The 25113-nt window shown below is 40.1% G+C and overlaps 1 protein-coding gene and 1 long non-coding RNA gene across 5 annotated transcripts in view; one reads left to right on the top strand and one right to left on the bottom strand.

Annotated features, from left to right (window-relative positions):
* The window catches only part of FAM13C (family with sequence similarity 13 member C), a 114900-nt gene that overhangs the window by 34499 nt on the left and 55288 nt on the right, over positions 1-25113 (bottom strand). For all 4 annotated transcript variants that reach the window (XM_045581857.1, XM_036438418.2, XM_036438419.2 and 1 more), the window contains one exon: positions 11950-12013. In XM_045581857.1, the coding sequence (XP_045437813.1) occupies positions 11950-12013 (64 nt within the window). The remainder of the gene's footprint in view (positions 1-11949; positions 12014-25113) is intronic.
* On the top strand, positions 715-9553 carry LOC118719235. Its single transcript, XR_004988071.2, has 3 exons — positions 715-728; positions 1933-2032; positions 9541-9553. It is a non-coding gene; the product is annotated as an uncharacterized LOC118719235 (long non-coding RNA).

The following is a 25113-nucleotide window of genomic DNA, read 5'->3' as shown; positions in this document are numbered from 1 at the left end:
CTATGCAGGAAAGAGATGGTAAACCCAGGGAAAGACGAGTAAGCAGCTCCAAGATCATGACTGACTTCTCGACCTTTCATGCATGAATATGGTTTCCCCCTACAGAAAAACCAAGGGCAGTAAATCCCTGTGGTCCTAATGCAACCTCGTTCTAGCTCTTCTCTTTCTAGTACCTCCACTCCCTGTGAGGCTATCACCAGCCCATCCCTGGGGCCAAGCCTGCTACTGCATTTCCAGGTTTAGCGGCAATGTCTCCCTAAATGGTTTTCTAGAATCTGCAGGGAAAGTGAGCAAAGGTTGATGGATCCTAGTCTAAAGAGCAACAAGTATCTCTGCTTCTCCAACGTTCCCATCTGGTTACGAAAGAGCGGTCCACATAACCTAGGTGTGGTTTTCTAAAAGCTACTTTTTCTCTTTTATATAATGGAAAATATGCTGCTTGTTTTAGAAAATACTCCACTCATTTTCTCTCCTCTACAATTACCAGGTCCCACTTTAATTGGGTTGAAATGGAGAGCACCCACACAGGCTGATGGTTAAATGCTATTTTTGGGTACCCCGGTCTGCAATTCACCAGTTGCAAAGCAGGGTCAACTTTTCATTTCTATGAAGAGGTTTAGTGGCCCTCTCCCATCCCTTTATCTATCAAAGAACCATATATAGATTCTCTATGGTGATAGGAAGCAAACTCAAATTGGAAATCTGCTCAAATTTGGGAATATAACTTGGTCCCTGAATTTCTCCATGTCTATTTACCACTTTTCTTCCCTTAGTTTTTATGTTTTCTGTGCATACTCACACACATACACACACACACCCTTCCTTTCAACCTCCTCCCTGCCCCCACCTCCCCAGGCCCAATTCAGCTGTCACTGCTTCACAGTCAAATTTCCATCAAATTCTAGAGCCAGTGCTGATTACCTTATCTAAACAGGGCCCCCATTTCTTTGTTACTGCCTTGTTTATTTCCTCCCTCATGTTCACTACAATAAGTCACTTTCATTCGCCTACTTGTTTATTGGCTCTTTCCAGCTCCAGAAGGGCTGGACCCATGCCCCCATTGTTCACTGCTGAACCCAGCACAATGAGTAGGACAGGAGGCAACCAATAGAGAGACTGCCACTGTGTATCAGTTTGTTTTGCTGGACCCTTTAGGCAATACTTGGAGGCTCTTCGGAATAACCAAATTCAAGACCCCTGCTGCCGTAGTTTGTATATTTAAATACATGTATAAGTCACTGAGGAGTTTGTTAAAGATGTGCACTCCCAGCCAGGAATCATCCCAGAGACTTGGATTCTGTGGGGGTGGGGCAGGGTCATTTTGGTGCAAAAGTCCAAGGTCTGCACTTTTGAGAAATATTTTGCTAATCCCTAGGGCCTTGGCCCACCAAAATATTGCCTTGCTTGCCTGCTTAGCTCTACCTTTCCCAGGAACAATATCTTTTCCCTGACCCTCAGCTCCCTGGCATCCTCATTTGCCTCCTGCTCGAATCTCTCCTGGAGTTGCTTATGTCCCAGCATACTTTGCAGCCAATTCTAACTGAAGGATGTCACATCTGACTCAACCCATCCCAGTTTCCTCTGCGTGGGTTGGTTCTGTAATACCCAAAGGAGAAACTCAATGTAAAAGAACAAGCTGTCACTTCAAGTAGCCTCTGTTGATAAGAAGATGCAGGTCTTAATGTAGTGCTAGCAGTACTTACAGAAAAACAATACCCCCACAACACACTATAACCAAAACCAAATGATTTCAACCTGTGCTTAGCTCTGCCTCATCGTGCTATCCTCACTCTGTTCGCTTTATTAAATAAGCAGGATGTTTGAGAGAAAATAATAGTTTTGTTAACACAAAACTATCTAATTCAGGACTCTGAGTTTCTAAATAAGACCTTGATTTTCTAAGAGTAGAATGTGTCCCATATTGACTCATAGAATGGGCTTTAACATGTTAAGTGCCCAGCCTGTTTTTGCTTTCGGATGGAAAGCATAGTGTCAGTCACTGGTGACTGACTGGGCACTTAATGTGTTAATTGTTTCTCTCTGGAGTTTTAGTACTTAAATTATCCAAAAGCACAGATATTAAGACAAACCCCTAACAAATCATTTCTTTCCAGAACATCAATTATACCCTATAGGCTAAGTGCACTAATCTAGTCTGTGTTGTAGCACATATAATTATTATTTTTGGTTACTTAAGTTTCTTTTCTTTTTAGTCCTGAATATTACGGTATTTTGCTTAAAAACTACATTTAATAAAATGTTTGTACATTACTAGTAGAGGGTCCATGGGGCTTTGAATCCCAACCATTGGCTCATTTTGTGTTGAAAACCATCCAAGTATGCTGGCCTGTAGGCCTTTTATTTTCTCTCATGAGACTACTGTAAGTTCTAAAATTGAATAGATATTAGAAATTAATAACCATCCCACTGGAAAATGAAATAAAGTACCTACTTATGACTCTAAAGATGGCAGATCACACTGGAAAGCATCAACCAGTCTCTCAAACACTACCCTGAAAACAAGACAGTGTCTTATATTAATTTTTGCTCCCAAAGATGCGCTAGGACTTATTTTCAGGGATGTCTTATTTTTCCATGAAGAAGAATATGGTACACATTTATTGTTAAATGAAAATAAAGAAAATTTATTACCTGTATATGTTACGGTAGTACAGTAGTTGTCAACACAAACCAGACAAACTGTGAATCCTACAGTATCAAGAATTTACTCATTTATTCAATGACAATCATGTCATCATCTTCTGGAACATCATCATAACAATCCAATTCGTGAATTTCCTGGTGAATTTCTTGTGACTCTATCTCTTTCAGAATCAGTGGACCAAATCTCTCATGTTTAGCCTAGAGGGGGCCTTATTTTCGGGGGGATGCCTTATATTTCACTCAGAAGGGAACCTGTAAGTAAGTCTTATTTTCGAAGGATGTCTTATTTTCGGGGAAACACGGTAGTATTTTTGTTAGAGAGCAAAAAAAATTAAGTTTTTGCTTGCCTAAAAATCTGAGTATTATAGCTCTAAGGAAACCAGCAGCGTCCTAAAAAGGGTAAAAGATACCAACATGAGCAAGGCCAGGCTCTGGCATATGAGCTGAGTTATAGTCACTCACTATAAATCCCTGAAAAGCAAGGATGACAAGTTTAATTCTTCTATTACAGTCCCTACACACCCCACCCCAGCACCAAACCTGGAGTTGGGTCCATAGTTGCTTCTCTGTAAGTAATGTTGAAAAAATCAATTACTTCTCAGGAAAAAAATATTCAAAGAATCAGTTTTCAGGTAAAATTTTGGTCTTGTGACTGGCAGAAATATTTTTTAAAAGCTAGCAGGGGTTGGGGGTGCAGAATCCTATATAATAAAAGCCTAATATGCTAAGTGTCTGGTTGTTTGATCATCCGCTCAACCAATCAAAGTATAACATGCTAATGATATGCTAAGGCCACTCAACTGCTTGCTATGACATGCACTGACCACCAGGGGGCAGACAGTCAACTGGTCAACCAGTCGCTATGATATGCACTAACCACCAGGGGGCAGATGCTTTGACCGGTAGGTTAGCTACTGGGTTCCGGCTGATTGGAACTGAGTGGACAGGTCACACATGCCCTGGAGCCCTCCTATATTCCTTCCCAAGGTCCCTCCCCAGTTGGCCAAACTCCCGCATCCCTTCCATGCCTCAATTGTGAACCAGTGGGGTCCCTCAGCCTGGTGTGCACCCTCTCACAATCCGGGACCCCTCAGAGAATCAGGTTCGACCTGATCCTGCTCAATGAAGGAGCTGTCCCCTGATGGTCAGTGCACTCTCACTGGAGGAGCACCGCTCAGCCAGAAGCCAGGCTCATGGCTGCTGAGTGCAGCAGTGGTGGTGGGACTTTCTCCCGCCTCTGTGGCAGTGCAAACCTAAGCTGTCAGTCAGACATCTCCTGAGGGTTCCTGGACTGCCAGAGGGTGCAGGCCGGCTGAGGGCCCCTCTCCTCCCCCTCTCCCCGCTCCCCTCCCGCACGAGTGCATGAATTTCATGCACCAGGCCTCTAGTATATTACAAAACCTGTCAGCTTTCTATTTTGCTAAGTGACAACATGTAGGAAAATAAACAAATAATAAAAAAAAAACCCTCCATTTCATTACACAATGACATTTTTAAGAACAATCTCTAAATTGAAGAGTTTTTAGTAGACATTAGCTTCATGGAAAACTCACTACATGGTTCTTTTCTCCTTTAACTACAACACAGGCTGACTCCTGGGACCCACTAGATACAACTGCTTCCAGCCTTCCATGAGGGTGGAAAAAAATTAGTTTGAAGAAGATTAAATGAAAGAATAGGGTGAAGAAGATTAAATGACAGACTGAGAGACAAGGAAAAGGATTGAGATGCCATACAAGAAAGAGCAGAGGCCTACAGAACAAAGCTACAGCAGAGTGAGGGACCAGGGGAAAGCTGGTAGGCAAAGGCAAGCACAGGTGGGTCAGCATTGGTTAAGTCTTGCCACAACTTCTCTGTCCAGCCCAACACCTCTCAAATTTCTCCAAGTTAATTCTCAGACAAGGAAAAATATGGGCAGCTACTGGCATGGCTTGTGCCTTTTCTGCCAATACCAATCTAAAGATTCCCTGGACAAGAGTCCTACAGACCTGACTCCCCTGGAAATAAGAAGCCAGACTGGATAGGTGCCTCTGAATGATGGGTCAGAATAAACCAAGCCTGGAAACAGCTCAAGAGTTTATTTGCTGTGCAGTTCATTCAATCAAAATTAAAACTAGGTAGGGTTCACACCATTACCGCATTGGCTATGGGATGTCCTCACGAACAGTGGCAAAAAAACTTGGCTTAAACTAAATGAATCATAGGACACCATTTCAGCTTCCAGCTGAGTAAGAAATATTAGTAGGAAAGCAAGGTCACATTATCTCAGCTCAGAAAACTACACCAGAACAAAATGCCAAATGGCATCCTGCAGTGGTCCAGCAGACAGGAAAATTACCTTGGATATTTTGTTTCCAGAGACCAGTATTATGAAGCACAGCATTCATTCATTCACCTTCTGATAACAGCACTCCCAGAACCAAAGTGGGAAGTGTGGTTTACATCTAGCCAATCTAGCCAAACCCCATGATCATGGTGACTGGGTCAAAAAAGGGCTATATTCCACAAGCCAGAAAAATGAAACTCATCTATGGAACTTTTCAAAGCTATAATAGAAAGAAGGACTTCCACTGTATAGCAGGCAGAATCCTAGAGATATCCCCCAAGATACCTATACCCAGGCATTAAATCAAACATTAGTAGGTGCTGCCATAAAGGGATTTTGCAGAAATAATTGAAGCTCTAACTCAATTGGCCACGGATACAGATGTAATTTGAGTGGGCCTGACCCAATCAGGCAAACCCTTTAAAAGCAGAGTGTTCCTTCCAGTTGGTGGAAACTAGACAGCATCTGAGAGATTCAGAGCACAGAAGGATTTAGTGTTGCTGGCCCACAGGCGAAATGATCCATGTGAGGAAGAATACGGGCAACCTCTAGAAGCTGAGAGATGCCTCCAGCTGATGACCAACAAGGAAATGGGGACCACACTCTACAACTTCAAGGAAATACATTCAGGCAACAACCTGAATGGGCTTGGACATGGATTCTTCTCCCAACCTCCAGATAATAGGCCATTGCAGCCAATGCCTTTCAGTCTTGTGCGACCTTGAACAAAGACTCTAATGGAGTCTGCTCAGGTTTATGACCTATATTACTGTGAACTGATAAATGGGTGTTTGTAGCTTCTAAATTTTTTTTTTTTTTTTGTAATTTGTTACACCGATAGAAAAACTAATACACACTGGAATTACCAGCAGTAAGAATAATGTGTCCCTAGAGAGAGGTTGACCTAAAGATAAAGTCAATATAGGGCAGCAGGGTCCACAGATGGCATCTATACAAGTCTTTAATCCCTGTATCTAGCCATGCATGGAGCCTATTCCAATCCTAAAGTTTCAGCTGTGTGAGTCAACAATATCCTGTCATTTATTAAAGCCAGGGTGACTTTACTTTTAGTCTCAAGGGAAAAAAATCCCTTATTCAGGGAAAAAAAAGAATCCTCAATCAATCCTAAACAAAGGCCTAACCATATAGCCTGGGTTTGCATTTCAATAGAAAAATACAGCTGCCTAGTCTATAGAAATAATACCTTTCAGCATACTCAGGACTATCAAAGGACTAAAAAAGCTTTTGCGGGATCTTTTATTTAAAAAAAAAAATTAAAACAATTTTGAGGGAGAAACACATTCTTTAACCAAATAGCAAGAATCATCTTGAAATGTAATATGGCCAGGTGCCAAAATATATGCTAAAACCATGCCTGGTAATAAAAAGACAATCACATCCATCACATGGAGACACACATAGACACATGCATATAGGCTCAAAGGGGGGTGCACCAGAAATATGTAAATTGGTCTATTTTTAATAAAATTAAATTTTAAAGGATTCTTCATAAACTTTAAAGAGGAAGATATTTTTAATATTAAGGCTAATGTTGAGCTATTTTGATCAGCATATTTCAAAAAATAAGGGGTAATAGTAGCATGTGAAGGAAAGTAAATTTTTCATATTGATTTTAGGTAAATAATTCTTTCATAGCCACCTAAATAAAAACACATGTCCCCTTCATAGTATAAGAACCATGATGAAAAATTAAAGGTTTAACTTGTTATTGATGTTACATCATTATTGAGCATTTGTTGGTTACCAAGAGAAAACGTGTTTCTATGCCAAGTTTTCTCTTGAAGGAGCAATAGAACTAGAATTTTCTCCAACTTCAGCAACCATTTCCTTTTCCTATTCCCCACCTCACAGAGTTAGATAGGTGGTAGCAGGGTGAGAAGGATGGGCTAGCATTACTCTTTTGACCCTCACTGCTAAGTCCAACAGTTTTGTCCCCTATAAAAGGCAATGTCTTCTCCAATTCCATGACCTGGATGCATATGATGCAATGACTGCCATTTAGGTTGGTTTCTTCCCCATCATCAGTGGCCCTTTCTACATTCAGTTACTTTAACATCAGACTCATAAACATGCTAATAACTGGTCCCATAATTCCTCAGTCCCTTCAATTATAACACCATTTCCACTTAATTATGGCTGGCCATTTCAATAGGTTGACATAAACTTCCAGGATCTCAAACCTTCTAAGAACAACCTCTATCTATTTTCTCTTTTCCTCTCAACCCTGAAAGTAAACTTATTCTATCCTCTTAATTATGGTAAAGTTCTAGACTTCTCTGTTCTAATGATTAAGCATTTTATTTAGAGTCTTTGTTAGTTAGTGAGAACCATACATCTCCATAGTTTGATTTCGGGGATGGACACACACACACACATCACCCAAAAGTATTTCCCTCAATTATCCCCTTAATAATTAGCTACTTTGAAATCCTCACATTATAAGGCTTATTCTGAGCAAAAGACTGGTGTAGCTTTTGTTCATTTTCCCATTTCATTGTGCTTGACATACCTCCTCTTAAACTTATTAAGCCATTGCAAACTTTTTTTAAAATATTATTTATAAACTGACTCCTTAGGCCTAGAGAGGATAAACTATAGACTGGTCTATGTCAGCATAAGACAGTTTCATAGCCAGCAAGCCTCCAAAGGAAAGGAAAGAAGAAATCTATAGAAGGGCAACCAAAACCAAATTTGTCTTTTAGGGCCAGTTGCCTTGTGGCTGACCTTACCTCTAGGATCGTTAAAATTCCAGGTAAAATGAGAATGGAAACAAACTCTTATTCACACAGCAAAGGTTAAGTGCAGAATACCTTCAAACTATTTATCAGTTAAAAAATGTGCCCATTTCCTTCCGTACGATGATGACATAAGAGTTGGGCAAGTATAATGGCAGAACTAGACAGAAGGTCCAAATTGATCCAAAGCTCCAGTCTGTTCCTTAGGAAGGGTCTACTGTTTCAGGCCCCCAATCAGCTTTAATTCTTCACTTAGGATCACATAGGCTCTCTCTCTCTCCCTCTTTCTCCCTCTCTCTCTCTCTCTCTCTCTCTCTCTCTCTCTCTCTCTCTCTCTCTCTCTCTCGACTGATAAATGTCAAGCACATATTTCACTTTTATAGTACTATTTACAATAGTATTCAATCCTCAAAACTGGCCTCAGTGGCTGCCCTTGAAGAGGCCTTGCCCCAGAGTAACCATGGGGAACTCATCTCATTCCACCCCTGATGGAAACCTATGACTAAATTCTATAAGCACTGGGAAAATGGAGGGAAGGATTGGGGGGAGGTCATAAGTGTGCAAACTGAAAGGACTCCTAGAGTTAACCCAATTCGAAAGTTCTTGCCCCAACTTTACAAATGAAAAACTAAAAGGAGCTGATAATGGTGCTTTATAAAATGCAGTCTGGGAGGTGGAAAAGTACTGAGACAAGATTTCTCAGAATATGGAAGATCCATTAATTTTCTTTATACATCTGTTGATTTTCTTACTTGGAACTGAAACTAGGAATGGTATCTATTAGTATGTGGAAAGGGACAACAATTTTATTTCTTTCATTTTGTCCTTCAATAACTTTTTGATCTATCAAATGCTATCAATTTACATGGACTTGGGGAAATAACTAAAACCAGGGATTAAGGTGGATGAGACATTAACAGATCTCAAGTCTAGAATATTTTTCATTCAGGATCTAGGAGATACCGCAAATAAAATCTCCTGATACCTCACAGAGGCAGTGTCTGACAGCTCAGGTCAATGGCAGTTTTTCAGAAACCAATTCCTATAACATAATCCCAGAGATAGTAAATCTCATCAAATAGAGACACAAGTTCTATTAAGGTACCCAAGGTCAAAAACTGGATGCTTGAGACTAGCAGAAGAAACAAGAGACAAGCAGAAATTGAATCTATGCACAAGCCAAGTGAAAACAAGAAGTGAGTTTTTTAGTTCACTGGGAAAATATGGGGATCACAGATAAAGTCAGATGCTCATTGGTAGATATGCCACACCATGTATCAATGTTACTGAGTAGAGGAGACCTTGGGGTTAAGTACCAGCTCTGGAACCAAACTAAGCTGAGCTCTATCTATTGTTCAGAAGGTAGAAATGAAATACAGAGTGAAATTTTGGGAAAGTATAAGACACATATGTAAGATTTCAAACCATTATTATTTAGGGTCTGGAAAATATTTTGGGACCATGCTTCATGAGAGGCTCAAGAAACTCTTTTGGCTTTAGACTTGCAAGTTGGAGTGGAGAAGAGAGAAAATATGGAACTAGTGGGTTCCTTTTAGAGAAATGGAAATCTGGGGGTGGGGGTAAAGAAATGAAAGGAATAAAAAACAATGAAGAGAGCTAACAAAAGAAATAATTCTCCCTTACATTTCCATTTAGAGATGGAAGGAATACTCTGATAAAAAATCAGCCATGCAAAGAGACAGTTAATGAAAAAAACAAAATAAAACTACAATCAATAACAACTGATCATAATTGTCAAAAATTGGAAACAACAATACAAGGAGCTACAGCAAGGAGAATAAAAACTAAAAGTACATGCCAAACACTTACAATTCTCACAAACATAATACTGAGTAAATGAAACCACACAAAAGAGTACACAGAGTCTGTTTCTAAAAAGCTCAAAAATAAACAAAACAAATCTATGTAAGTGGGAAGAGCAATTATCCTGATAGGAGAGTAGTGAATGGAAGGAACTACAAAGGGCTGTCTGGGATGCTAATACGTTCCATTTCTTGACCTAGGGACTTGTTACATACTTTGTGAGAATTCATCTAGCTGGGACTTACAGTATACACACTTCTATGTCTTTTCTATTTCCATTAAAAATATTAAAGCAGTATTTCCCACCTGTATCCTATAGGACTTGGATGCCTAAAAAAAAAAAAGTTATTATGTGATACTTTCATAAAAGAGTGGTTTCCGTTAAATTTGGGAAATGGTGGGAAAGATGCAGTTAAATACAGACCTCTACTGTATAGGAGGTCTCCATTAATAAGTCTGAACACATGGTCTGGACCCACTTATGATGCCTTCTACAAGCTTTTCTAAAGTTTCCTCAAATTTCAGCTACAACAGAAACTTCATGAAATGATGAGGGCCTGCACACACAATTTACCCCAATTGGAACAAAGCCAGTCTGAGCACACACTCACTGTTATTGATCTGTCTGGATCAGCATCACCCCCTTTTCATGAAAGAGTGCTCATTTAAAACATGGCACTGACTGCTCCTTTGGCTGCATGTCTCCATTTAGCATTCTTGCACCCATGGAATGCTAGAGCAATGAGCTGGCACATACCATGTAATTTGCAAATACAACAGTGAAGCAATACAGAAAATCCTATTTTCAAATAGAGCTTTTTGCAATTATCAAGTACCGTGTTTTGTGGCGTATAAGACGACCCCTAATTTTACAGTTAAAACATAGGTTTAGGCCTATATTCGCTGTATATAGGCATAAACCTATGTTTTAACATAGATGTAGAACACAGTGTAGCTTTGGGTACAGAACATGTACACTGTGTTCTAGTAAAAAGCCTGCTCAGATTGGCCAGAGTCAGAGAGGCGGTCTATTAAAAAAAGAACTGGTGTTGCCTTGGAAGTGGGGGGTAGTCTTATACAGCGAATATAGGCCTAAACCTATGTTTTAACTGTAAAATTAGGGGGTCATCTTATACGCCAGAAAATACGGTAGTTTCATGAGTTTCCAGCTCACAAACCAGTTTCTCCCAAATACTGGAAACCTATCACAAGTTAACTCTTACTACCATCTCATTTTTCTAGTCATTTGTGTCAAAGCAAATCATCACTTCTTTACAACCAGCACTTTGCTTGTTCACAGTGGGGCAAAATGGTGTGTTCACTGATTCAGATTCTTGCCTCTTTTCTCTTAAATTCTTTTCCACTCTTGCTACCATGTATAAGATTGTGAAGTTTGAAGGCTGTCTCTGGGCACAAAGAAATAGCAAGCAGTGTTCTGTATTGTTATCTTTAGGAGATTTCCACACCTTTAGCAATTTATTTAACTTGATTCAATCAGGCAGCTAGTTTACCTTGAGCTATTCATTTCAACCAAGTTCTACATTTTAAAAATATCACCTAATGTCAGTTCATTACTTCTTCCTTTTTTGAAAGGGTAAGAGAGATGCATCTTCAAATGACAAATAAAAAATTTGCCTAAAGCGCATTCTTTCTCTTTCTGGCATTTGAACATCAAATCTTTTCATTATTTTTGTTATGATCCTAATCAGATATACCACCCACTGCTCCTTAATTATACAATGAGGACAAAAACAACTAGGCAGTATTACACACCAATGTCATAAGCCAAGGCATTCATAACAGAAATCCCACTTTTATTATATTGATTTCCAATAGAATTATATTATACATTTCAAAGAAAATCAAAACAAGCTTAATAACACTGTGATGTCCAGTTTGGTGGGAAACCATTTGGGTTGGAAAAGATGGCTTCATTGTCTCAAAACACACTAAGGCTGTGTTGCCAGCACCACACTAACTCATGTTCCATGGATAAATAGCAAGCATGATTATATCTGAGACTGCAAAAGCTGTTAGAATAAAAGGAGAGATGAAATCGAATTAAGAGAAAAATTTTACAAATGTAAGGGTCAGAGCCATGGCTATGCAATCCTGAAGCAAAGTGGGAAAGTGTGCAATGAAATGACTGCTGGACTTGGTTCAGGTCCAAGACATGGTGAGCAGCCTGCAAATAATATTTTAAATGTGTCTGCTCCAGAGCAAGGAAAAACATTATCCTAAGGACAAAGGAAACAAGTTCGCTTAAGAGCAAAAATACTTAAAATTGTTTTTCATCAGAGAGAATTCCTAGGTTTAGGAAAAAGTAATAGCTCTCATAATTGGCTAATTCGTGTTTCTGCAAACAATGATTGCACCTACCTCATTTAAGTCCCGCCGAGTTTCAAAAGCATCCTTTGGCAAAATGGCAGCCCTCTGGTCTATTCTATAAAATACAAAGAAGAATTATTTCAATATAAAAGAAACCTTTCAGCCGGGAACATTTAAAGCTGGTGACTACAGATCTGAATATACCTGTTAGAAACCTTCAGTGGTACTCCACTGCCCATAGAAAAAATTCCAGACTCTTTATAATGGTCTACAACACATTACAGTGTTTGAATCCTGCCAGCCTCCCTGGCTCCACCTCCTATCATGCCCATCCTTGTCCCCTATACTCCAGCCTCTCTAGCCTTCTGTTTCTTTAACACATAATGCTGGTTCCCTGTCTAAACCTTCAACTTTGCTGTCCCACAAGGCTCTTCCCCCAGATCTTCATAGAGCAGTGGTTCTCAACCTTTCTAATGCCTTGACCCTTTAATTCAGTTCCTCGTGTTGTGGTGACCCCCAACCATAAGATTATTTTTGTTGCTACTTCATAACTGTAAGTTTGCTACTGTTATGAATCGTAATGTAAATATCTGTGTTTTCCAATGGTCTTAGGCTATCCTGCTAGCAGTTAACCTGTTGTGACCCACAGGTTGAGAACCACTGCTGTAGAGCCTAAGACCATCGGAAAAAACAGATATTTATATTACGATTCATAACAGTAGCAAACTTACAGTTATGAAGTAGCAACGAAAATAATCTTATGGTTGGGGGTCACCACAACAAGAGGAACTGAATTAAAGGGTCAAGGCATTAGAAAGGTTGAGAACCACTGTCATAGAGGGACTCTTCTGAGCATGTAATGGGATCTGATAGAGTTGTTACAAAATGACACATTTGTTCACTGAAAACAGCTTTTGGAAATTTCAGCCACTAAACTATCACAATAAATGGTATAGCAATTGCTGTGTAATATGGTGAAGCTGGTTTTTGCCACCATAGAGTTAACAATAGAAGAAAAAGAACTTGAAACAGGCAAGTCTTTTGTTTTTTTGTGGGGTGTTTTTGTTGTTGTTTTAGTTTAAAAATAAAAAAAACAAACTTCACAACTGGTAGATGCTCAATTCCAACTCATGATTCATCAAATGCCATGGTCCAATGGCATCTATTACATAAGATTAAACTTTCTCAGCAGCAGTTTGCAGACTATTATATAATAACCTTAGTAAATGACAGTTATTATCCATATTAAAAAGCCTGCTATCTTGCCGAAACTGGTTTGGCTCAGTGGACAGAGCCTGTGGACTGAAAGGTCCTGGGTTCTATTCCGGTCAAGGGCATGTACCTTGGTTGTGGGCACATCCCCAATAGGGGGTGTGCAAGAGGCAGCTGATTGATGATTCTCTCTCATCGATGTTTCTAACTCTCTATCCCTCTCTCTTCCTCTCTGTAAAAAACCAATAAAATAAAATAAAAAAGCCTGCTATCTTAATGAATGAAAGATTTACTCAGTGTTCAGTCATTTGTAAAAAAGATGTATTTGGGGACATAATTATTTACAAGAAGAAAGCATACATGTCCTCTAAAAGCATACATGTCCTCAAGAAAGCATACATGTCCTCTAAATGATTTCTGAAAGCCAGGATGCACATTTAGAAATGCCATGAGCCTCACTTTGAAATAGTCTTAAGAATGCAGAGTTCTTTCAGTCCATGGGCATTGCTAACTGTGCAAACAATTTATTTCTAATGAGAAAGGTAAAGAGATGGCCACACAAAATTGTAAAGGTCATATTCATGTCTCCCATGCCTGCACAAGCCAGTACATTCCTCCTGGGTGTGGTAGAAGGCTAAGGGTCCCAAACCAGCAGCTGAGAGAGAGAGAGAGAGAGAGAGAGAGAGAGAGAGAGAGAGAGAGAGAGAGAGAGAGAGAGAGTTCAAGTGAGAAGAGTGAGGACGTAAGGAAGAAGGACCTCTGTCATACCCATCCTATGCCCATCCAGTCTCTGAGCCACAAACACAGTGATTTCAGGCCTTTAGAAAATACAAAGCAGACCTTTCCTGAAAAATGGGGAAACCCTCCTGGGGATAGGGATTAATTTATTCTAATCCGTAACATCTAAAACACTGCATGACTCATAATTTCTTTGTAATTTACAGTGGTTCTCAAATTGTGTTTCTATAAATTATGGTAGCAACAGGAAAATGGAAGTGTTGTTCTTTAATAAAAACAATATTTTATGTTTTTTAATATATACTTTTATTAATTATAGAGAGGAAGGGAGGAGGGAGAGAGAGATGGAAACAGCAATGATAAGAAGCATCAATCGGCTGCCTCCTGCACGCACCACACGGGGGAGGAAGCCCGTAACCTGGGCATATGCCCTGACCAGGAATTGAATGGTGACTTCCTGGTTCATAGGTTGATGTTCAACCACCGAGTCATGTTGGCTGAGCAATATTTATGTTTTAAGCAGAAGTTTCTCTAGGTCTTTGGTGCCAACAGATGGAAAAATAAATGCACAAGTAGTGAACATTAATGGAAGAAAGAAAATATAGACTTGGTTTAAAACTATAGTATGGCTTGGCCAGAGTGGTTCAGTTAGTTGTGCATCTTCCTGTGCAATGAAAGGCTGCCAGTTTGATTCCTGATCAAGGCACACACCTGGGTTGCTGGTAACTGATTAATGTTTCTCTCTCTCAGATCAATGATTTTCCCTCTCACTCTCTATCTCTATTTCTCTCGCTTTCCCTCTCTAAGCATGTCCTTGGATGAAGATTAAAAATAAATAAAATTAAATTATATGTATTGTTGAGATGCACAGAATAGCCTACAAGTAATATATTCACATGATCTTCAAAAAAAAATACTCAAACTCAAGATCAAGTTTGAGAATTGTGGTCTAAGTAAAAAAGTGCTTTAATTTATTAGTCATTGGAGTATTTCCTAAGTGCCTGGTACATAGTTGAGGAGATAATAATCAATAAGCTGCTTTTATGCCTTTAGGAGTCTTACAATTAGTAGAATCTTAAGCACAGCACAAAACTAACATTCAGCCTTGATGCTATTTCAGTGAATCAGGGACCAGCACATAGGAGCTGGTGTTTGAATGGTAGAGAGAAACTGAGGAGGCAGAGACAGATCAGAGATACATTTCCAAAGGTAAAATAATCAAGAGATCTTGGGTATGGATTCAAGCTATGAAGTACAAGAAATTGAAAATTAATCTAAAGTCTTGAGCCTGTGTGACAAGAAAAATGACGTGTGGTTTCTCTAATGGAGATACAAAAGTATGTAATTTTGGTGAGGAGCAGGCATAAAGACAGGTAATTTATGAGTTTAGATTTAGATATTCAAAACTTGAGGTGAGGCTAAAATAGGGAATTGAAAATACCTAACCAAGGCTCACCCTAGAATGGGGCGCTCTACAGTGTGTTCAGCAGTATGAGAGTGGTGACAGTCAAAGCAACGAGCAATTATCACAGGTTCTACACCCGTTTTTCTCTATTGTGTGGCCAGAGCACAGCATCGTGACTGCCACATGGCCTTTCACATGGATGGATAAATGAGAAACAGAAGAAACAGATCTCAGAACGACTTCTCCATCTACCACTTAGGAGAGATGTGTACCCACGGGCAAGATATTAACATCTCTAAGCCTCAGTTTCCTTATCTATAAAGTGAAGATAATAATAACTACTCATGGGCAATTCATCACGGGAAGGACAGGTCATGAATAATGCTTATTACTACTGTTAGCTATATTAAAGTAATATGTGCATTCTATCGATACAATCATGTATAAAATACCATCATAATGATAATAAGTAGTTGTACATTTTATTAATAACAATAATGGAAGCCTATGAAAGAATAAGCTGAGATAAAAGCTGGGACATCCTTCCTCAGGACCACTAACCAGGTTTCTGGAAGTGGCCAGTTATGGGGAAGAAGAAAGAAGAGCAATGAAGAAAATGGACACATCACTAAGAAGGCAAAAAGCTAAACAGGCTGCCACTCTGAATGCTGAAGAGAAAGAAGAACCAAACAATTCACCAGCCCTCACCATGCCAGGCCAGGATTGCCAGACAGTTTACCTATATTATTTTGTTTCATCCTCATGGTAACTAATGGTGTATGAGATTAGGCTTATAATACCCCTAATTCTGTGCCAGGTACCACTGAAGGTGTTGGGAATAAAACAGTGAATAATTAAAAAAAAAAAAAAAAAAAAAGTTTCTGCCTTCATAAAATGTATATTCTTGTTGAAGGACAAAGAACAAAAATAAATAAATAAAACCAGTCATCTCTGGTGCACCAGATGCTATTATGGGGGAAAGAAGGAAAGGCAAGGGGAACAGCATACACAGAAGGACTATCCAAGATCACACTGCTAGAAAATCTCCGTGTAGAAATTAAGAGATTATGGACTGTAAAAGACAAAGGTCATGGCAGAAGAGGAAACAGAAACAAAAGCTTCTCACTGGAGAAGTTCAGCAATGAAAAGCGAACTGAAACAGTAGCTAGGTATCTCAAATTCCCTTCTTTTAAGATCTTTAAAGATACTGCCTGGGCCATTTACAATCCCGACTAGAAGCTGGCCTGAACTCAAAACTAGATCGCAGTGTTTCAACTCTCTCCTATTCTCTTTCCTCCCTTTGCCCCAAAACAAAAATAGATCAAATATGTCTCTATCACATGCATGCTTCTGGATAGGGCAATGGTCAGTAAGGTAGTCAGAGGTCTCTGTCAACTTTAATATATCCCTGCCCCCAGTCCAAAATCCGGGCAATGGGAAAGGCAGCGTGGAATCCTCATAGCCCAATTATGGCTCTCGGTGCTGATCAGAATGCAAAGCCTTCAAACAACACCACCATATTGTTATTGCCACCATTATCACCTCACCATCACCATCCCCATCACCACCCCACTGCTGTCCATTGTGCCACCACATGCCTGCTGCCAGCACCATGATATAATATAATTCAAAATAAAAGCACTTCTCAGCAGAGAAACACAAAACCAAATTGTTTGCTGATACTAAAAGAGCTTCTTGCTGCTGGATTCTGTGACTGCAAATTATGGCTAGCAGACTGAAGTACAACTTTTCTAAAAAACCTTTGGCGTTTCTACATTGCGGGAGCCCTAAAGCATGTGCTGAGCCAGCCTGCAGGGCCAGCCTGCAGTGGCCTTCCCCCAGGAGGTGGACTGGAATTCAAAATAGCACAATGCACAAAGCATGGAGACATGTTTCTTGGCTAAGAATAATGTCAAACCACAGATGTGATAATTTGTGAAGAAGCAGTCTTCAGCATAGGATTTTTTATTTATAGCAACATTTCAACTATCCATAATTAAGTCGGCAGATGAGAGTGTTCCCTAAGTCGGTGTAAGGAAGATAACTCAGTAGTCTTCCCCAACTGCTCGTGGAAGACAACTGAGTTACCTAACACTTTCCTCTCCCTCATACCCAAGAGTCAATTTATTACCAAGTCTTTTAATGTCTTATCCCAAATAACCTTTGCATCTGTCCTCTCCCCACACCCTTAGGCCGAGCCACCATCAGCTATCCTCTTGACTGCCCCCATGGGTCTCCCTACTTCTCCTCTACCCCCCCACATCATCCCACACAACAAAGGCCACTGCCTTTATGCACTGCACTTATAATAAAGACTAAACTTCTTAAATTATGACATCCTGAAGGCTTTAGCATTTGTTCACATCTTCAACCTCAGTTCCCATCAGTCTCCCTCTCTGTGCTCCCGCTACACTGCATTCCTTCAGTTCTGCAGACACACCGTGCCCCTTTCCACCTCAGGCTTTGTATGTGCTCTTCCTGTATCCTCAATGCTCTCCCCTCTCTACGTTCCCTCCTAATGAGCCCATCCATCCCTCAGATGCCTATCAGACCGACCGGGGCTCCCTTCTAAATATATGTCTTACTGAATTCTGGGCCTCTACATCTGCTGTGTGCCATGTCTTAGGCTCTAATTACGTATTGTATAATCTTATGATTTGTCTCTTTCTCGTGAGACTTGCTTAACAGTTATTCTAGGGCTAATCCTTGTATCTGGCACACAGTAGGAACTCACATGTGGGCAGCTACCAATTCTGATGTATGCCTTGCTTAATATGTACAATGAACATGATAAAACTCATGCTCTCTCCTCCAAGTGCAGCATGCCCATAGGACTGACAAGAGGGATGTCTCTCATTCCTACAAGCAAATACATTTCTTCCACAGGAGACCTGCTGAAGATTACCAAGTATCTTTCTAACCCACACTTAGAAAACCTGGGCAGAAAGAGTAAGAGGAGAGTATCCAACACACTTTTCAGAGTGCTTCATGGAGAGTCAGGATCTGAAAGCCAAACAGTGCCTACCGTGAACCACATTGTAAGAGTTCCAGGTAATCTACTACATTAAACTGAGCCTCTATATTAGAAAGTCTGTATCAGAAAGCAACACAGGAAACACTAATGTATACCCAGAAGGCTGTCAGCAGGCTGTATGACTATGGTTTCATGAAACTCTTTTGAAAACAAAAGGTATATCCCAAGAGGACAACCCTCTGAGCAAAACATTCTTTATAAACTAACAATGGCTCTATATGCAGACACAGACAAGACACCAATAAATTCCAGTAATATTATTAGTAGCAATAACAATCCTCAATGCCAGTAAATATAGAGTTTCTTTCTCCAGAGAGTTTAAGTTGCATTAAAGGCATTCTCTTACTGGTTTTCCCCAAAATTTCTATGCTAAAGAAATGAGATTAAATATTGGGCAGCCAACTTCCAAGATAAAGAAACCAAGTCACAGAGTTTAAAATTACTCTCAAAGAGACCACCAGCAGAAAACAAAACTAGAAGTCAATAAATGTTCACGAACTGACTTTCCAACGTAATGCATGTACTGGTACAGGTCAATGAACTCCCTTAGAGGAGATGTGGATGTCATGGCCAGAGGCAGAACACTGATCCCTAATAACAAGTCTTCCCAATAGACAGAACCTAAGGCCCACCCTCCACTCCCACCTTATACTTCTCTGAAGATTAGAATCAACCAGTTTTATTCAAAACAGATTCCTAGGCTCCGTACTCACTGAATCAGTTTCCAGAGGAGTATCCTGGTAACATATATTTAACAAGCATTCCAGGAGATTCCTAATTGGGAAATATTATCCCAAAGGTCTGGGTGCAACAACCTGGGAAGGGACCAATGACTAAAAGGCACAGGAGGTGAGGGGCGTCTGTGAGGACAGGTAACTGGGTGTTTCTCACCTGGCCTTTCAGGAGACACATTTCAGAAGCAGAAAGTGCAGTGTCCCTGGAGACACTACGAGAAACTCCTAACACAAAGCAGCCCAGTTATATTGAAATAAATACCTCTCCTCACCTTGGTGGGCTGGAACAGAGCCCAGAAACAGCCAGAACCACTCCAATGGCCAGAGAATGGGGGAGCTAGTGCGTCAGACCACGAGGCCAGTGTCAGAATGGGCAGAAGGAAGGAGGAGGAGGAGACATGTGTATAGTTCAAAATTCCCCGTGAACCAGGAAGGAAGAGTTTGGGAAGGGATGTGGAGGACAGAGAATTCAGTGGGAGCTGAGATCCTAACAATACTTTTTGATCAATAATAATTAACGATAGCAGCACCTAGCCTGCTGAGCAGGCAACAAAGCCCTTTGCTCACATCATCTCATGTACTGAATTCATTTATAAGTGATTATTGGACACCTGCTCCCTGTGCCAGGCAGGGCCAAGCCCAGGAGGCCCAGTGGTCGTAGCAAGTGCTACGGCTCCATGGACAGTTCTGCTTCCCCCTCAAGCACCTGCCAAGTCTCTTCACTTTCAACCTCAAGGATTTTGTGAGGCAGAGCTGGCTCCCCCCACCTGCAAGTGTTGGAGAGCTACCTCCCTCAGGGGCAACAGAAGAAGGAATGTATAGATAAACACCACAGCCCCCAATTTTCAGAGGGATACAGCTGAGAACTTTCTACAAAGTCCCTGAGAGAGGCCTCAGAGCACGAATTCCAGTCACTGGAAGAGTTCAGTTACACACCTGCTGTCAGCTCTTCCTCCTCCTGTGTTCCTGCTTCCTGGGGTCACCTCCTTGTACCCAAGGCCTCCTATGAGGCTCTAATTTCTGTAAGAAAGTGAGCAATGTAACTAAGTAGACCTAATCCCTATCTCTCCGGAGCTTACAGTCAGGGACAGAGAAAAAAAGTAACACACAAATGAAGAATTAGTTCAGGTGCAGATGCAGTGAAGGGTATAAAGGTTCACAAGTAATTGGGGGGAGGGGGTTGGCTAATTTGAATGACATGAATATTTGATGAATATTAAAGACTTTTTGCACTGGGCACTGTGATATTACATCTGAAACTTGGCCTTCCAACACTTTAACTTTTAAGTCATAAATGAGGATAGCTCAACAAACAATAGAACTTTAAAAAAAAAAGCACAGAGGACTTGGGTAGGCATTAATATTAAGTCTAAATGCTATGTGTTCCTCGTAAAAGTTTTCTTTCTTTCCCAAAAGGGAAAAGTCATGAGTCATCTATCTTCACCTGTCACATTCCTGCCTCTTTCATTGCCACCATCTCCTCCCACAAGAGGGATGCTTTCGCCTGTGATTTGTCTCCCCACAACACACGATACTTAGAGTGGTCTTTTAAATATGTAACATGAGCATGCCATTCCCATTTAGAATCTCCAATGGCTTCTCTTTGAACTTAAAATCCGAAATCCACACCCTGGCTACCAAGCCCTGGGCAGCCCGGCCACTGCCAACCTTTCTGACACACATTCTCTCCGCAGTGCAGTATCCTCAGCCTGACAGACCTTGGTCTGTGTCCTGAACAAGCAGCACTACTGTGCCTGCTATTCCCAGAGCACATATGTTAGGATTCCTATTATTATTTATTTAGAAGCAAACAACAAGTGCTATGCATACTTGCTGTTCTTACCGATGTGGTCTTGGCACAAAATCAATAAAACCTGGGTCAGTGACTATCTGAGGGGCAAGAGAGGATTAATGCTCAGAGAGGCAAATCCACAGAATAAAACACTCAAATAAAGGAAGAGGTATCTAGGATAGAAATTCTGGTTTTAAGCATCATCTGACCCTATAAAAGTCACCTTTAATATTTGCTTTCTGATCCCAACTGACCCAAACCACTAAAGCCACTGAAAATGCCTTGCTTCCTTTAGTTAACAAAAATTCAAAATAAATCCATTCTCTCCTCTCTCCCAATATTCCTGTTTACCTCAGATTGAGATAATTACATCTTATGATTACAGATATTTTAACAAATATATTAGGGTTCCATAGCCTGAATAGTATACTATTTATTTATTTTTTTTACTTATAAATAAGTTCTTAATTTACAAACTTAATAGGGGCTCAATGAGGGAAAATTTTGGAATAAAAAAGAATCTTTTTTAAATCACCCACTGTCATCCCACCTGAAAGTAACCACCAATAAAATATTGATATATGTCTCTCCAATATATGTTTCTGTACATAATTATATAGTAAGCAAAAATAGAATCACACCCCAGCTGGGTGGCTCAGTTGACTGGAGCGTCATCTCATGCACCAAAAGGTTGTGGGTTCGATTCATGGTCATGGTATATATGGGGGCAGCTAATCGATGTACCCCCCTCTCTTCCTCTCTCCTTTATTCTCTCCCCTCCCCTTCTCTTCTCTCCTCTCCTTCAGTCGCCTCCCCTCCACACGCCTCCCCCCCTCCTCTCCATCTTTCCTTTCCTCTTCTCCTCTCCCCCTAAAGTCAATAAACATATCTTCAGATGAGTATTATTTTTAAAAAATGGCATCACATAATAACATAATGTAACTACTTTCCCCCCCATTATAAATAGAAATGAAAATCATGTGATCATATCAATAGATGCAGAAAAAGCATTTGACAAATCCAGCACCCATTATGAGAAAAACTCTCAGCAAAGTGAAAACAGAGGGAACATACCTCAACATAAAAGCCATATATATGACAAACCCATAGCTAACAACATACTCAACATGGAAACACTAAAAATAATTTACCTTAAGATCAGGAACAAAATAGGAATGTCCACTTTCACCATACTTATTCAAAACTAGAGCCCGGTGCACGAATTTATGCACCAGTGTGGTCCCTCAGTCTGGCCTGAGGGATTGGGCCCAAACTGGCTCTCCAACATCCCCTGAGGGGTCCTGGATTGTGAGAGGGCACAGGCCAAACCAAGGGACCCTACTGATGCACAATCGGGGCCAGGGAGGGATGCGGGAAGTTGGTCAGTTGGGGAAGAACCACAGAAGGGCTCCATCTCACTCAGGCCAGATCAGCCGGACCCCAGCAGCAAGCTAACCTACCAGTCGGAGCACCTTCCCCCTGGTGGTTAGTGAACATAATAGCAACTAGTAGACCAGCCGACCATCTGCCCCTGATGGTCAGTCACATCATAGTGAATGGTTGACCTGTCAACTATCTGCCCCCTGGTGGTCAGTGCACATTATAGCAAGTAGTTGAGTGACCTTAGCATATATTAGTATATTATGCTTTGACTGGTTGAACAGACGACTGGACATTTAGCATATTAGGCTTTTATTAGAGGATAGTATTGAAAGTCCTCACACCTCTGCAATCAGACAAAAAAAAAAAAGAAAGAAAAGGCATCCAAATTGGAAAAGAAGAAGTAATACTGTCATTATTTGTAGTCACTATATTGATGACATAATAATGTATATACAGAACCCTAAAAATTACACACACACACACAAAAAAAAACAAAAAACAAAAAACAAAAAAAACACCCCTGATAGAACTGATAAGTGAATTCAGTAAATTAGCAGGAAATAAAATAATCAGAAATGGGTTGCATTTTCATATACCACTAATGAACTATCAGAAAGGAAAACTAAGTAATGCTATTCACATTTTACTCAAAATAATAAATATATATTTAGAAATAAGTTTAACAAAGGAGGCAAATGACCTGTTACTCAGAAAATTATATGACACTGAAGAAATAAATTGAAGATAGAAATAATGGAAGCATATATTGTGCTCAAGGATTTAAAAAATTATCATTCAAATGTCTATATTACCCAAATCAATTTATATAGTCACTGTAATACCTATCAAAACAACAAAGGTGTTTTTCCCAGAACTAGCACAAACAATTCAAAAATGTATATGGAACCACAAAAGACCCCAAGTAGCCATGGTAATCATGAATAAGAATTAAATTGAAGGTATCACACTACTTGATACCAATTTATACTACAAGTCTATAATACTCAAACAGCACGGTACTGGCATAAAAACAGACCTATACATCAAAGGAACAGGACAGAGATCCCAGAAATAAATCCACTCCTATATGGTCAAGAACATAAGAATGGTGTAAAGACAGTCTATTCAATAAATGGTGCTGGAAAAATTGGAGATACAGTTGAAAAAAAAAAAAAATTAAGACCACCTTCTTATAGTATATACAAAAACAAATACAAAATGAATTAAAGATTTAAATTCCATAAAGAGTTTAAACCATAAAACTCCTAGAAGAAAACGTAAGCAGTAAAATCTCAGACATTGCTCTTAGCAATATTTTTTCTGATATATGTTTTCAGACAAGGGAAACAAAAAATTTTTTAAATGGGACTACATCAAACCAAGAAGTTTCTGCAAAGCAAAAGAAACTATCAACAAAAACAACAAAAAAACCCTACAGAATATGAAAAGATACTCATTTGATAAGGTGTAAATATTCCAACTCAACACCCAACAAAAACAAACCATCCAATTAAAAAGTGTGCAAGAGACCTGAATAGACTTTCTCCAAAGAAGACAAACTGATGGTCAATAGACATATGAAAAGATGCTCAATGTCATTAGTCATCAGAGATATGCAAATTTAAAACACAATGAAATATCACCTGTTAGAATGTCTATCATAAAAAAACTAGAGGCCCGAAATTCATTCAAGGGGCTTGGTCCTCGCAGCCCCAACTTTATCCAGAAAGTTGTCTGAAAGGTTGTCTGGAAGTCATTTAGCTGTCCGGTCTAATTAGCATATTATGTTTTTATTACAATAGATGCACAAATGACAAGTGATGGCAAGTATGTGCAGAAAAGGGAACCCTCGTATACCTTTGGTGGAAATGCAAACTGGTGTAGCCACTGTGGAAACCAGTATGAGGGGTTCTTAAAAAATTTTAAATACAACTGCCTTAAGACACAGCAATTCCACTTCAGGGTTTATATCCCAAGAAACCCAAAACACTAATTTGAAAGAATATATGCACTCCTTATTTACAATATTTACAAGCATTATTTACAATAGCCAAAATATGGAAGCAACTCAGGTGTCCATCGATAGCCAATTAGTGTTACATATATACAACTGAATATTGCTCAGCCATAAAAAAGAATGAAATCTTACCAATTGTGACACCATGGGCCTAAGTGGTATTATGCCAAGTGAAATAAGTAAGTAAGAGAAAAACAAGCACCATACAATTTCACTATATATGGAATGTAAAGAAGAAAATAAATGAACAAACAAAATTAAAACAGACTCATAAATACAGATAACAGAGTGATCATTGCCAGAGGGGAGAAGAGCTAGGGAACTTGTTGGAAAAGGTGAAGGCATTAAGAAGCACAACTTGGTAGTTACAAAAGTCACAGGGATGCAAAGTACAGCATAGACAATCTATATATATAAAAACCTAAGTGACCATCGCAACCGAAACAACTGATTGATTGATTGATCGATTGAACAGGCTGCGTGGGGCAACCAGGCTGGCAGGGGATTAGTGAGGGATGACCAAATGACTAAGCAGCTGGCTGCGTGGGGTGACCAAACCGGCGGGGGGGCAGTTGGCAGTGACCAGACTGGGGGGGAGGTGGCAGTGAGAGGCGACCAGGCCGGCAGAGGGAGGCAGTGAGGGGCGTCTCGCTGGCAGGGGGGCAGTTGGGGGTGACCAGGCCGGCAGGGAGATCAGTTGGGGGTGACCAGGCCAATAGGGGGGCAGTTAGGGGTGATCAGGCAGGCAGGCAGATGAGCAGTTAGGAGCCAGTGGTCCCAGATTGTGAGAGAGATGTCCAACTGACAGTTTAAACATTTCTAGAAGATTGAACAAAATGTAAATGTAAACTGGCAGTAGACATCCCCCAAGGGGTCCCAGATTGGAGAGGGTACAGGCTG

This window comes from Pipistrellus kuhlii, unplaced genomic scaffold, assembly GCF_014108245.1.
Source record: "Pipistrellus kuhlii isolate mPipKuh1 unplaced genomic scaffold, mPipKuh1.p scaffold_m20_p_15, whole genome shotgun sequence".
Classification (NCBI taxonomy): Eukaryota; Metazoa; Chordata; class Mammalia; order Chiroptera; family Vespertilionidae; genus Pipistrellus; species Pipistrellus kuhlii.
Note: the sequence above shows the minus strand (reverse complement) of the source record. Positions and strands in the feature narration are given on the sequence as shown.